The following is a 12,673-nucleotide window of genomic DNA, read 5'->3' on the forward strand; positions in this document are numbered from 1 at the left end:
TGCATGGCCCTGAGAGAGGGATGGAAATGAATTCCCACCGGGGGATCCCACCTTGCCCAGCCTGTGCTCTCACCCCTGGCTAATTACAGCCTCATTAAGCCAAAACAGAACCACCTGCCTGGCACCACCAGCAGCCCTAATCTCCCTACGGATCTCAGTGCCTCCCCCTGGTTTGGGCTCTCTGATTTTTGCGGTTGTGGGGTTAAGAGAGGGTCTACCTCTATCTCTTGGGTTCCCGGAGCAAACTTGGGTGCACCCAAGCAGGGGCAGTGCAGGTTGGGCTCTCAGAGCCCTCATGGAGTGTTGCTGTCAATGCCAATGGAGTCAAGATTTCTGCTCAGCGTTTGCAATTGCACTTGGGTTCACTGGTTCCAGGCAGGTGCTTTTGTTGCAGCACCACGAGGAGGATGTGCTGTGGGAGCCCTCTTCTCCAGCCGGCTTTGGAGGTGGGGGATGGGACAGGGGAGCGGCTGGAGCAGGGCTCGCAGGAGCATCCAGGCTCTCCCTGACACAAACTGCGTTGGCTCTTGCAAATCCTTTCTTTGAACTGTGATTTTCTGTTCACTCGCTTTTCCGCCTGAGGCATTTTGCAATTGTGGGATTGGGAGCAGCTCTGAGCTTCTCTGAGTGGAAGAGATGAGAAGGACGAGATCATTTCCTAGCTGTTTACGCTACAGCATGGTGCCAAGGTCACTTTGGGTGTCTGCCTTATCCTTTTGGACAGTTTTTCTGGCTCAGGTGAACTTCAGACAGCAAGAAGGGGAGGAGCAGACCTGTCCCTGTGACAGCTGGAAGTGCCTGCGGAGCAGGGTGCAGTTTGAAGGATGTTCCTTTTCTTCGGTGTCTTCTGAACTCAAATTAGTGCTTTTTAATGGAATCTCAGGAGTCCTGCGAAATGCAGGTAATGGCAGCAGGACAGTACCGGGGCTGCCAGGTGGGGCCAAGCCCCAGGACGGCCGAGGGGCCGCTTCCTCCCCAGCCATGTGCGGAAGGAGGCTCTGGTGCCGCAAGGTCTGCTGAGCGAGAGGAGCCGAGACCTTTGGGGCTGGGACGGTGAAGGACTACCAGTGACAGCTGCAGCAGCACTCATCCCGTGTTTGCTGGTGTCCATGCGGGGAGGCTGCCGGGACGGCTGATGGTCTCCCTCCAGCCCGTCCGAGCATGGGGATCTCCGCGGCGGCACGTGGTGACAGGTAAGACGGCGGGGACCGGCGTGCTGCCGAACGAGGGGGCTGCCGCCTGTCCTCTTTGCGGTTTCAGGGGCAAAGCAGCGCCCGCGGCTTGTGAGCCCTGGGCGACGCTCCGGTACTGCCTGCCCCTCCGTGGGGTGGTGGTGGCCCCAGCTCGCCCCACGCTGGGTCCCCGGGGTGGGCGCTGGGATGCGGGCTTGCGTCACAGCCTGGCAGGAGCCCCGGACTCTTCCATGCGTGGGGACCGGCACGTGTCTGCACGCCAGCTTGGGGTGTTACCTGTTCCTGAGCAGGAATACCAAAATGCTGCGCTCGCTTGGGCTGCAAACACCCGCTGGGAAAACGCACCCGACGGGGCGGCTCGGCCTCCGGGCGCTCAACAGCGAGCCACGGCCGGCAGCGCTGGGGTCCCTCCGGTGCCAACTCGGCATGGCTCTGCTGGGAGGCTCTCGCTTTCACCCGGGGAAAGGAAATCCAGGCTGGAAGCGCTTGGGATGTTGGTCTAGTCGGTACGGCAGGATGTGGGGCAGCTTGGGGCGCAAATCGTGACGCTCTTTGGTTTTTTGTTAGGAAGGCGAAGGGGCTATTTCTGGACAGGTTTTGCTACTCTGCGCCCTGTTCTGGTGTTGAAGGTTGGTTGAGCTCTTCAGAGCCCAACCGGGGTAAGTCATTTTAAACAGCCGTCCTAAACCAGAATGTCGGGGTTTTCTGGCCGCGGGGGGCTGCGAGCAGGTTTGCTGGGGCAATGCGCACCAGGGCCAAAGGTGCTGGATGTGGCGGGTTAGAAAGAAAAAGGAAAAAAAACCCTGAAAAAGTTCAACCGGCGGCTTCCGGCTGGCGACCTCCCCCTCCCGCGGCGGCGGGCTGCCGGCGGAACACCGGTTTCCCCTCAGGAACCGACCGCCCCAGGCTCCGCGCCCCTTCCCCGGCGGCGGCCTGCGAGGGGCCGCCCCGCCGGCGGCGCGGGGGGGGTCCCACGACCCGCCATGCCCGCGGGTGGACCCGGGGTGGGAGGGGGAGGCCGCCCTCCTCCCTCCCCGCGGAGCGCGGGCGGGGCGAGGCGGCGGCGGGGCCGCCCCCGGCGGTGGAGGCGGGCGGTCGCCTCCGCTCCCCTCCGCGCCGCTCCGCGCCCCTCAGCGCCGCCGGTCTCCCCCAAGATGGCCGCCGACGTGGGATCGATGTTTCGATACCGGACGCGGTTTGATGTCCGCCGGCTCCAGGTTGGTGGCGGCGGCGGCGGCCGCGGGGCTGGTGGAGGGGTGTGTGTGTGGGGGGATCCGGGCGGCCGCCCCCATCCCTCCCTCTCCCCCCGCGCCTCCCTCCGCCCGCCCTTCCCCATCGATAGGTATCAGAAATTGATCCCCGCCGCCGCCGCTCTTTGTTCGGCGCCGCCCGGGAGCATGGAGCAGCGCTAGCGGCAATGGAGCCGCGCCGCCCCGGCCCCCGCCCCGCCGCCCCCGAGGTGACAGCGGGGCCGGGGGGCGGCCGCCGCTCCGCCCCGGCGGGAGGGAGGGAGGGAAGTTGCGCGGGATGAAGTTGCGGGGAGCGCGGTCCCCCGCGCCGCTCCGCCAAGTTTCTTGCGGTCGCCGCCCGCGGAACGGAGCCGCAGGTGCCCGCGGGCTGCCGAGTCTCCGCGCTGCCTGTCCGTGCGTGCGTGTGTGTGTGTGTCCGGCAGCGGCGGCGGCGCCGTGATCGCCCCCCCCCCCCCGCCCCGCCCGCGGTCGGAGCCGGGCGCCGGGAGGGCAGAGACTCTTCACTGAGGGGATGGATGCGCGGTAGCCCGGGGGATGGCGGAGCGGGGCTGCCCGGAGCCCCGCCGCCCTCCCATTGTTACTCAGGGCCGGGGGTTTGCGGTGCCGGTGCGGGGGCTCGGTCAGCCCTGAATGTCGGCGGGACGGGGGGTCAGCTGCCGCGGGGGGGGTGGTCCTGAGACCCGGCGGGGGTGAGCGCCGCGGGCCGGGACCCGCGATGGCTGCGGCGGGAGGGAGCTCCTTTGTGGCGCTGGGCAGGTCGGGGCGGCCGTACCCCGCCGTGGTGCCCCCGGGCCGTGACACGAACGGTGAGTCCCTTTGTTACCGTGTGCGCGGGCAGGTTTGGCGGGGGGTGCTGGCGGTCGGTGACCTTAAACCGGCCCCTGTGCGGCGGGGAGGGGGGTAATTAAGACAATAGCTCTCCCAGCATAATGGGATGAAACCCAACCTGGATCCGCTACAAAAGCCGAAACGCTCATTTACATGGATATCAAATGGGTTTATCCCTGTAGGATATTACGGAGTTTAAAATGCGGCACGCTTCGGAGGGGAGTAAACAAATTGAAATGCGATTTATGGGGCTTCGGTGCTGGATCAACAGTTCCAGCGTTTAATACATTTTGGCTTTTAAGCAGATTACATGCTACATCCGTGATACGCGACCCTAAAAGTAACGCAGGTACCGGGGCCGGCCGGCTCGCCATCGCCGCTCGCTCATGGCGTGGTGGTCGGGAAGGGGTGACGGGTCCGAGCGCTGCGGGCACAAAAGCATTCCCCGCTACATCACGACTTGTCCTGGCTGCGCGCGGACCTTTATTTAAAGACAAATATTGGCAGCTACTTCTCCGTGGGTCTGTCGGGGCAGAGGGGACGCTTTGCCGGAGGGAGCGGTGGGCTGGGAGGTGGGTGGGCAGCTCTCCCTCCCCGCTGTTCTGCTTGAGCGGGTGGCCGCGGTTGGGTGCGGAGCCCGGGGAGGGAGCGGTGGGGATTGACTTCTGTCCAGGCAGCAGTTCTGACGCCTCACCGGGATTGTGGTGGAAAAGGTGACCTTGTGCCAGCTTGGCCTAATGCCCTCTATTAATAAAAAAAAAAAAGAAAAACTAATACAAAAAAAAAAAAAAGGAAGGGAAACAATCCATTTATTCCTCTTCCAAGAGCTTTTCCCTTTTTTTCTTCCTTTTTGATGAGCGGCTCTGCTGGCCTGGGGCTGGCTGGCGATGGCAGAGTTTGAGCAAGCCTGATGAATGGTGGGCATATGTAAAACACGTAGATAATGTGCTACTCGGCAGCGCTTTGATCGAAACGGCGTTGAGCCTTTTTACAGCAAATAGTCTCGGAAATGAGAAGAGATAAAATTCTCTCGAAGATAATACCAGACGTATTTCACTGGGTTATGAGATTGTTTTATTGTGTACATTACTAATGCTGTATTTTTTACAGCTTTCTCGTGTGTAATAGTCATAGCGGGATTCATACCTTTATGGGTTTTTTGTGTTTTAATTTGCGCTCGGTTTATTACGTTCCCGTTAGCATTGTATGGATTACACGCTTTGCGTGCCGGGTGCCGTTTTAATCTAACCCGTTCTGTGTTAAACCAGCAAAAAATGGGAAGAGTTGCGAGCTGCTGGTTTGGGATAATAAATACAACCGCGAGTGAGGGGAGAGGCTGATTATAACCATCTTTTATAAACGTCTTCACATCTCATTATGCAGATGAGCTCTGGCTATACGGCTCCAGTGTTTGGTTCGTCAAATAAAACGCTCTTCGGTTTATTCCCTGTCATGCAAATGCTCTTCCGCGTGCCGGAGCGGAGTTGGGCAGAAACTTCGGTGGCGGCTCTGCCGGATGGCGGTGTGCCGGGAGCCTCAGAGCGCGGTGGGGTTGTTGGAATGTTTTTGCTGTTCGAAGTTTAGGGGAGGGGAAAAAAAAAAAAACACCCAACTGTGGATGTGATTAAAATATTATAACCTTATGATATTCTGAAGTGCATAAATTTTACATATCAGCTACAGAGGGAGTTTAGACATCCATTAAATGATATGACAGCTTGACTTATCTAAATGTGCTATCATTTAACAATGTGTCAAAATTCTTCTTTATATAGACGACAGCAGTAAATAAGCTATCAGTCCTCTTGGCTGAAGCTTAATTCCTGGAGCTTGGACTAATAAACTTAACTGCGCTCTTGCGGAGCAGCCCGCGGGCAGGAGAACCTCGAGGGGAGGCCAAGGCGCTTCTGGGGCTGTGGGCAGGGGCAACTTCACCTCTGCAAATTCCCCGGGTCCCCTGTGTTTTTTAGGGCTCTTACGGAGAGACTGGTGGGATCTTCCAGTTTCCTCCAGCACCCAACACCCTCCATTCCCAGCCCTGCTTTGCAGAGGTGGAGGGTGGGATGGTGCCCGCGACCGCCGTGCCCAAGGGGAAGAGCGGGGAGCCCGAGGGGGCTCTGGGTGCCCCCGTCTCGGGGGATTTTGTCTTTTTGACCTGAAATCTCAGGGTTTATGCAAGGGCAGCCCGTGCCCGGGGCTGGCTGAGGAGCGTCGTGGGGTTGTGACCGTGGTTTGTGTTGTCCAGTGACTCCAGCCACTCCCCGTGCGTGGGGGAGCGTGGGCTGCAGAATCGTCCCGTTTAATTAATATGAATTTAGGAGCGGTGGCGCTAACGAAGCCAGGTTCTCTACAGGTGTCTGTCTCATGATTGGGTTATCTGGTGCCTGATAGTTGTGTGCTCCTCTTGGGGCATTCCCAGTGATTAGGGCATTCATGCTGGTGCTCTTCATGTGGATTCTTTGCTGTCTCCTATGGCGGCTGTGCTCTGTAGCCCATCTCTTGGCAGGGACTCCAGTGGCATTTCTTTCCTTCACCTGGGAGCCCTGTTTCCTTAGATATCTAGGGCTACGGCAGCCAGAAGTGCTTGTCCCTTCCATGTGCCACCAAAGAGGTTCAGCTGAACTGACCACCAAAGTGTAGCTGATGCTCCAGCGTGGCCGGTTAAAACCTCGGTGCCTGGGGGACCCGCGTGTCTCTGGATGTCACCATCATTGACCACTTTGTGCTGTCCCTTTCCTCCACGCCTCCACCGTGAGGTGCAGCATACATCCCACTGTTCCCCCAGATCCTTCGTTAGAAGCCAATCATTGATATTTCTAATATTTCCAATTTATATGCGAAGAGGAGAACAAGATGGGCCATGTTCCTGGTCCTACACACTGTTGGGTCTGTTTTGTGCATCGGCAGAAAGTCGGACCATGAAGTTCCTGAAGTGAAATGTGTGGGGTTTTTTTTTTTCCTGTGGCTGAATAATTGAGACGCTGCCAGACAAGAAGAGAGCTGCAGAAAATGAGAGTTTATCTTTAGCTCTGCAGCTCTCGCTTTAGAAACTGGTGACCCCAATTCCAGCCCGAAGAGTGACTTCTTCCCTAATTAATAAATCCATTAATTAATTGTGTGCGTGCTGCAGCCCATTAGAGATGTACGCGCTGGCCTCCTGATCCAGTTTAGTGGATTGTCTCTGTGGCCTTGGAGGGGGTGAGGGGGGGAAAGGGATTGTGACCAGGAGGTGAATAGGGGACAGGGATGGAAATATAATTTGATTTTTTTTTTTTTTTTTTTTTTTCCTTTTGTGGATCCGGAGGGACGGGTGTCAGCTCTGCCACCTCCCGGTGGGTTACCTGGCTTGGGGATGGGCGTGGGGCCAGCGAGCGGAGCGCTTGGGGTTGCTGCGCCCACCGAAATGGGGGAGAGCGTGGGGTGGGGTTCACGGGGTGGAGGCGGCTGCCTGCTGCCCCCCAGCTCAGGCCAGCGCCGGCGGTGGAGGAGCCTCTTGCATCGATGACCTACGTGGCTTGAGGGCAAGAGGGGAGCCGTTTCGTTGGGGTCGCCAGGCTGCGTCGTCATCTCCTGCAGCGAGTTTGGCAGGGCTCGGCAGGGCTTTTGTGCTGCAGGTGGAGCTGAATGTTAAAACGTTTGGTGATCCGAATTATTATTTATGACCAGATTAAGCAAACAGTACACTCCCAGCCTGCAAGTCCTTTAGGAGGTACTTGCTTAACTAGATAACCTCAGCGGAGCATGCAGAACTCGCTATTCATCTCCCTCCATATGCTGGCAGAGGAGCTGCTCCCTTCAGTTAATTTTTCTTGCTGTCTGCAGAGACTTCAAATAAAAATGCAGGCATAATTGTTGTGTGCTCCGGTCCCATAGCTACTGTTTTCTCTGCTGAACGGAAAGTTAACTGCTGGCAAAAGAAGCACCATCTTTAAATGCAGAAGGCTTTGCTTGCCGATGGATTTGGGGGCTGGAGCGGCCCATCTGCTCCCCTGTTTTCCCCTCCTATTTTTGCTGGTTGGAGAAAAGCAGTGTATTTGGGATCCCAGGGGCGGCTGTGTGTCCCGTGGGATGGCGGCGATGCGGCTCCCCTCCTCCTCTGGGCGCCGGCGCAATCACGGTGCTGTACATCCCCGGCTGCGGGAATTCCCACATCTTGAATTTCAGGGAATTATCCCGGGAGCTGCCGACACAACATGGCAAATTGAAAATGCGGGGCCATTGTTTGCAGGGAGGGAGGGCGATGGAGAGCTGCAGCATCCTGCTCCTACAACAGCCTGCCTTGAAACACAATTAATTTAGGGTTCAAAAGCGACGGTGTGTGCTCCCCCAGAGCCAGACCTCAAGATAGACGCCACATAGCAGCTCGCTTGCTGGATTAATGGTGTAGCAGATTCCCTCTCGGATTGGAAAAGGCACATTAGAGGCATCCATTCCCCCCAAAACGGCCGCGTGAAGTTTCTCAGAACGCTTTGTACCATCCTGCTCCTATTACCGAAAGATGTAATTCCCCAACTTGGGAGATAATAAGCAGGTATTGACTTCTGCTGGGGTCATTATCAAGATTTATTCAGTCAATATGGCTTCTTGGGTCAATAAATCTTGAGGTTGATAAAGGAGGAATATATACTTGCAGACTTTATTAAAAAGTTTTCCCCTTTCGCAACACTTTCTCGTGCATGTTGCATTAGGATCTATGACTGAGTTTCTTTTAATTACCTGTTTTTGGCGGTGCACGCTTTCCTGCAGCTTTTTGGTGCGTCTTGCTGAGGCAGCAAAACCCGAGAAGGAAGATTGGGCTCCGCGCTGGGTCCGGCTCACTCGGGATCGCTGCCTTGCTACGATCCCCCTCTCCCGGCTTGGCTTTGGCGATGGGGTGGGGGGCTCGGCGGGGGGAGCAGGGTCTGTGGGCGCCTTGCCCCAGCACCTCGGGGCTCAGCAGGTGGGGAGGACGGGGCTGAGCGTGGGGCGTTGGGTTTTTCTGCTGGAGGGTTAAAACTCAGGATTCCTGTTCCCAGCTCACCGTAAAATAACGGGATCGTGTCCCCTTCCCCGTCGCAGGCTGAGAAATCTCTGTGCTTTGGGATGGAGTGAAACAGCTCCGGCGCTGGGTCGGGCTCTGTCGCAGCACCCGCTCGCTTCTGTGGGCGATGGCTTTGTGCCTCAGTTTACCTGCTCCTGGGGTACAAGGGATGGGCTATTCTTGCAAATTAGCATCTTGGGGAAAATTGCCCCCAAAAGAGGCCTGGCAGCATCACGGTGGTTGTGCCCATGCCCTGGGTACGTGGCTGTGCGCTTTGTCCATTGTCTCCCGCAGAGAAGGGCCCTCGGAAGGGTTGCGTGCGCTGCTTCGGTTGCACAGGATCTCGGGGTATCTTTGCAAAGAGGTCCAGGATGTATCAGCGCAATGAAGAACCTGCTCTCGACGCCAGCGAGACGCCAGCCGCGGGGGGTCATCAGTAAAATCTAACCAAAAGGCTTAGATAGGCTGGCAAGCTGAAGTGCTCGTTATTTACCGCGGTGGTTGTTAACGAGCAGGGGCACAGTGGCATCCGCCCCTTCCCAGGCCAGCGCTGCCGCATCCCAGTTCGGGGTGGTGGTGGGGGCCCTGGACACGCAGGGCGATAACTGCTCACCCCAGGCTCTCAGGCAGGAACGCTGTCGGAAGGGCAGCGGGCGACGACGGGCTCCTTCAACTTCATCTGTATGTTTAATATGGTTTATTTTGGCCGTGTCTGCCCAAGAGCTGCTGTGCCGCATCCCCACCATTGGTGGTTTTTCTTTTACGTTGATCTTCCCGATTTCACGCAGCTGAACACGCCGGCGACTCCTTCCAAAATGGTTTCAGTGCCTTTTTTTTTTTTTAATATGGCCTTGCTGTGTAATTATTTTTTTGACTACTTTGGTGTAGCACTTAATGATTTCCCCAAAGCTGCAACAGGACCCCAGAGTATTGATTTAGCTGCAGTTTAAGCGACTCGCCGCTAACGCACGGCCGTTTTAATATTAATTGCTTGGCATATGCGTGCTAGCTAGTTCTTCTGCACCGCGGCTTTCTAAAAAAGTAAATAACCAATTTGAACCCCGTGTAAATATTCCTCTGGTGGGAGCTGTGCCGTGCGTCAGCCGCTCTGAGCACGCCGCCGTTGCCTTTGGTAACGCTCCTGCAGTTTTACACCGAAGTCGGGACCTCGGGCAGCCTTTGTTTTCTTCTGTCGGGATAACATAATAAAGTATTACCTGGCGCTGGCGGTGGGTCTTGTAATGTGCGGTGTAAGCACAGGCGCTCATCGGCGCCGGAGCCGGCGTGTTATTGCTGAGCCTGGCTGCAGAGGACATTTATTCTTTATTAATCACACCGATGGGGAGAGCTGCCTTCGTCTGCGGCTCTCGGAGCGGTTTGCAAACATTGCTTCATCCCCGGGAGCTGGGTAATTATTACCCCTCTTGTCCCCCGGGTTTCTCGGCCGAGGGGAGAGCGGTGGGGGCCGGCGGTGCAGCCGGGGAGCGGTGGGCTCTGCCCCGGGGGGGGCACAGTTTGGGGGAGCAGCCTTGCTAAAAGCCCCCGGTGATGCCCACGGGCGATGCAGCAGCACGCGGCGGCTGGGACGGGGTGATGGGGAGGATGGTGCCCTCCAGGAGGAAGGCTCTTGGGCACCGCCATACTGCAGCTCCCCGTACCCCCCAGGATGGTGGCTGGCCACCCTCCCTGGCGGGGCAGAGCATGGTGCTGGGTCCCTCGAGGTTCCCCCTCAGCAGCACCTTTGGGCCCTGAATTCAGCACCCAAGTCGCTGGCAGAGGCTCCTCCGCAGGGCCTCTCGCCCCGTGCGCGTTTGGTGATGCCGCATCCCTTGCGCTGGAGCGGGATGCCCTGGCCGTGCCGCTCCGGTGATGGGCTGTGCTCTGCTGATCCCAACCACCTCCTAACTCGCCCCAGCCCTGGCAGAGCTGCTGAGGGCTGGCTGGGGCCGGCGGGACCCGGCACGGCTCCGGCACATGTCCTGGCATCCAGGATGGTGGCAGCCATCCGGGGCCAGCAGCTTCGCCCGCTCCGTTCTCTGCTCGGTGCACGCCGCAGAGGTAGCGGCGTCTCCTGCCATTGCACTTTTCTTTCAAATAAAAGCAGCTAATTAACATTATTCTTTAATTATTGCCTTTATCAACAAGGGGTCTGGTTTATACCAGCAGGATAGTCGCTTTCCCTTCCACTACCCAAGCGAATGCTTCAATTCCTGTTGCTTTTGAAATGAATTTGATGTCATCTGCCCATTGTCACTTAATGGGGACACTTGGGTAATGATTGCGCGCTCCAGCCCTGTTAGCAGCACTGCGAGCGTGTAATTTAGCCCCTTAGGCAACGGTACTTTTGAAATCTCTGGATAGTTTTGAACTCTCTGTTCTTAATTAAATATGCAATTTTTCACGGTAACCAGGTTAATTCTTTTGTGTTGTGTTGTAATACTGTTAGGAATTTTCATAGTTCTTATTAAACATTATTCAGGCATTGTGAATTCCATAATTAAAAAAAATGAAAAGAACAAAGCTTGATTCACTTCTTTCTTTTCCCTGGTTAATTTATCAAATGAATTTTGCAAATTTCTCTTTTTCTCCCTAGACGGCGTGCCAAGTGTTTTAAAGGGGAAGGATTTAATTGCTCTGTAGGGATTGGTTGGTTATGAAGGATTTGGCTGTTTGATTAGTAAACCCTATTGGGAATGGTTTAATGCTCCATGATCTTAAAAATTGTCTGATTGTTAGGCTCTCCAAGGATGTTTTCTCTTTTCCTTATGTACGGCAACAGCTTCACACAAGTGTGATTATTAGATAGCGAGGAGGAAGCGGAGGGGTAGATGGCCAGTGCTGGGTCGCGGGAGCCCTGCGCTCCCCAGCGCGGTGATGCTGATGATGGCGAGACAAACCAGCGGTTGTTCACTTGCATCCCTGCGGATCGCGGGAACGGATCCCCAGCTGTGCCGGGATGGGTTTGCTCCCGGGCCAGATCCCGCGCTCAGTTTCTCTTTCAAGACCCGTCCCTCGATATCTACCTTGGAATATAATGACGTTATACAGAATATCTGATTTACCAAGAGGCGAGACCCTGCTGCGTTTTCTGTGTCTGGATCGCTCTGGTATCCCACGGGGCGGCATCCCTGTAAGGATGCTAAAGCACATGGCGAGGTCTCGCCGGTGGCATCTGTAGAGCCCTGGAGCCGGGTGGGCAGGACGGTGCGTGAGGAGGGGTGCGGGGCGGCAGCCTGCCGGGGGGGTTTAATCCAGGTACCCCATAGCAGGAGGGGGCTCGTAGAGCCCCAGTCCGGGAGTTACGTGGGTGATCCACCTGCTCCGGCGGTGGAGCCTGGGGATGTCCAGCCAGAAGCCTTTAACGGGGGAGGCTTTCAAAAAGGGGAAAACAACTCAAAAATGCTCTGCATGTGTTTTCCGCTGGCAGGGATGGTACCCCCTGCCCAGTTGCTGCTGGTTTTCTTAATTTCTCCCACCCCTGCGTAACAGGGGGCTGTGCCCTGCCCTCACGCCCCCAGCCCTGACGCCTTCAACGGAGCTTTGGATCCAAAAATCGATGGAGGCGACGTCTGCGTGCTGACGTCGGGGACGGGCTGCGACTCCAGCCGCTTTGGCGTGCAGCTCTCCAAAATCCCCGCTGGGGAAGAGCCCAGGCTTCGCTTCCAGGGCGGCCGGGGAGCATCCCTGCGGGCACTGCCGCTGCCGAGGGCTCTATGGGTTGTTTTTAAAGCGCTTTTGGACTTAAAATAGGAAAAAACAAGTCAATACCTAGTGTTTCTAGCTGTATCTTGCCAGCTGGGGTTCCCCGGGTGCCCCTGAGGTTGTGGGGTGAAGGATGGTGAAGGGCTCACTATTAAATAACTGAAAAGCTCTGGCGTGGTGCTGGCACCCAGCAGGTTTTTCGGGGAGCAGGAGGGGTTTCGCCTCCACCCGATGCGTGGAGCATCCCTGGGGGGTGCCGCTCGCTGGGAGAGCACAGCGCAGCGGGGATCGATTGCGGCCGCTCTGAGGGGGCTCCCCAGGGGTTATTTGGGCTTTAAGGAGAGATCAGAGAGTCATTAAACTTATAAATATATTACGGTTTAAGAGAAGAGCTGTCATTATCTTCGAGCTTGGTTTATGTGGCGCCGATTTTTCCCCGTTCCCTCTTATGTGGGTCGGATCCACCAGGCTGGTGCTGCCGGTGGCCAGGGCAGCGCCCGGGCAGCCTGGGGTAGAAAATAAAATGTTCAGCAGTGTTGGGCAGGGCGTCTGTGCGCCAAAAAGCATCAAAACCTGCATTTAAAACTGGTATTTCCCCCTGCCAAACTTGCAGAAAGATGTTGATTTGAGGTTTGGGGAGCCCAGCGCTGCTGCTGTGGCTCAGCCGGCAGCGATCCCGG

General features: G+C 56.8%; 1 protein-coding gene across 1 annotated transcript in view; it reads left to right on the forward strand.

Annotated features, from left to right (window-relative positions):
* The first annotated feature begins 2,347 nt into the window (after window positions 1-2,347).
* The window catches only part of CUX2 (cut like homeobox 2), a 67,902-nt gene continuing 57,576 nt past the window's right edge, over window positions 2,348-12,673 (forward strand). The window contains exon 1 of the mRNA XM_059827927.1: window positions 2,348-2,410. Coding sequence (XP_059683910.1) covers window positions 2,348-2,410 — 63 coding nt within the window. The remainder of the gene's footprint in view (window positions 2,411-12,673) is intronic.

The sequence above is a fragment of the Gavia stellata genome, chromosome 21, assembly GCF_030936135.1.
Source record: "Gavia stellata isolate bGavSte3 chromosome 21, bGavSte3.hap2, whole genome shotgun sequence".
Taxonomy (NCBI): domain Eukaryota; kingdom Metazoa; phylum Chordata; class Aves; order Gaviiformes; family Gaviidae; genus Gavia; species Gavia stellata.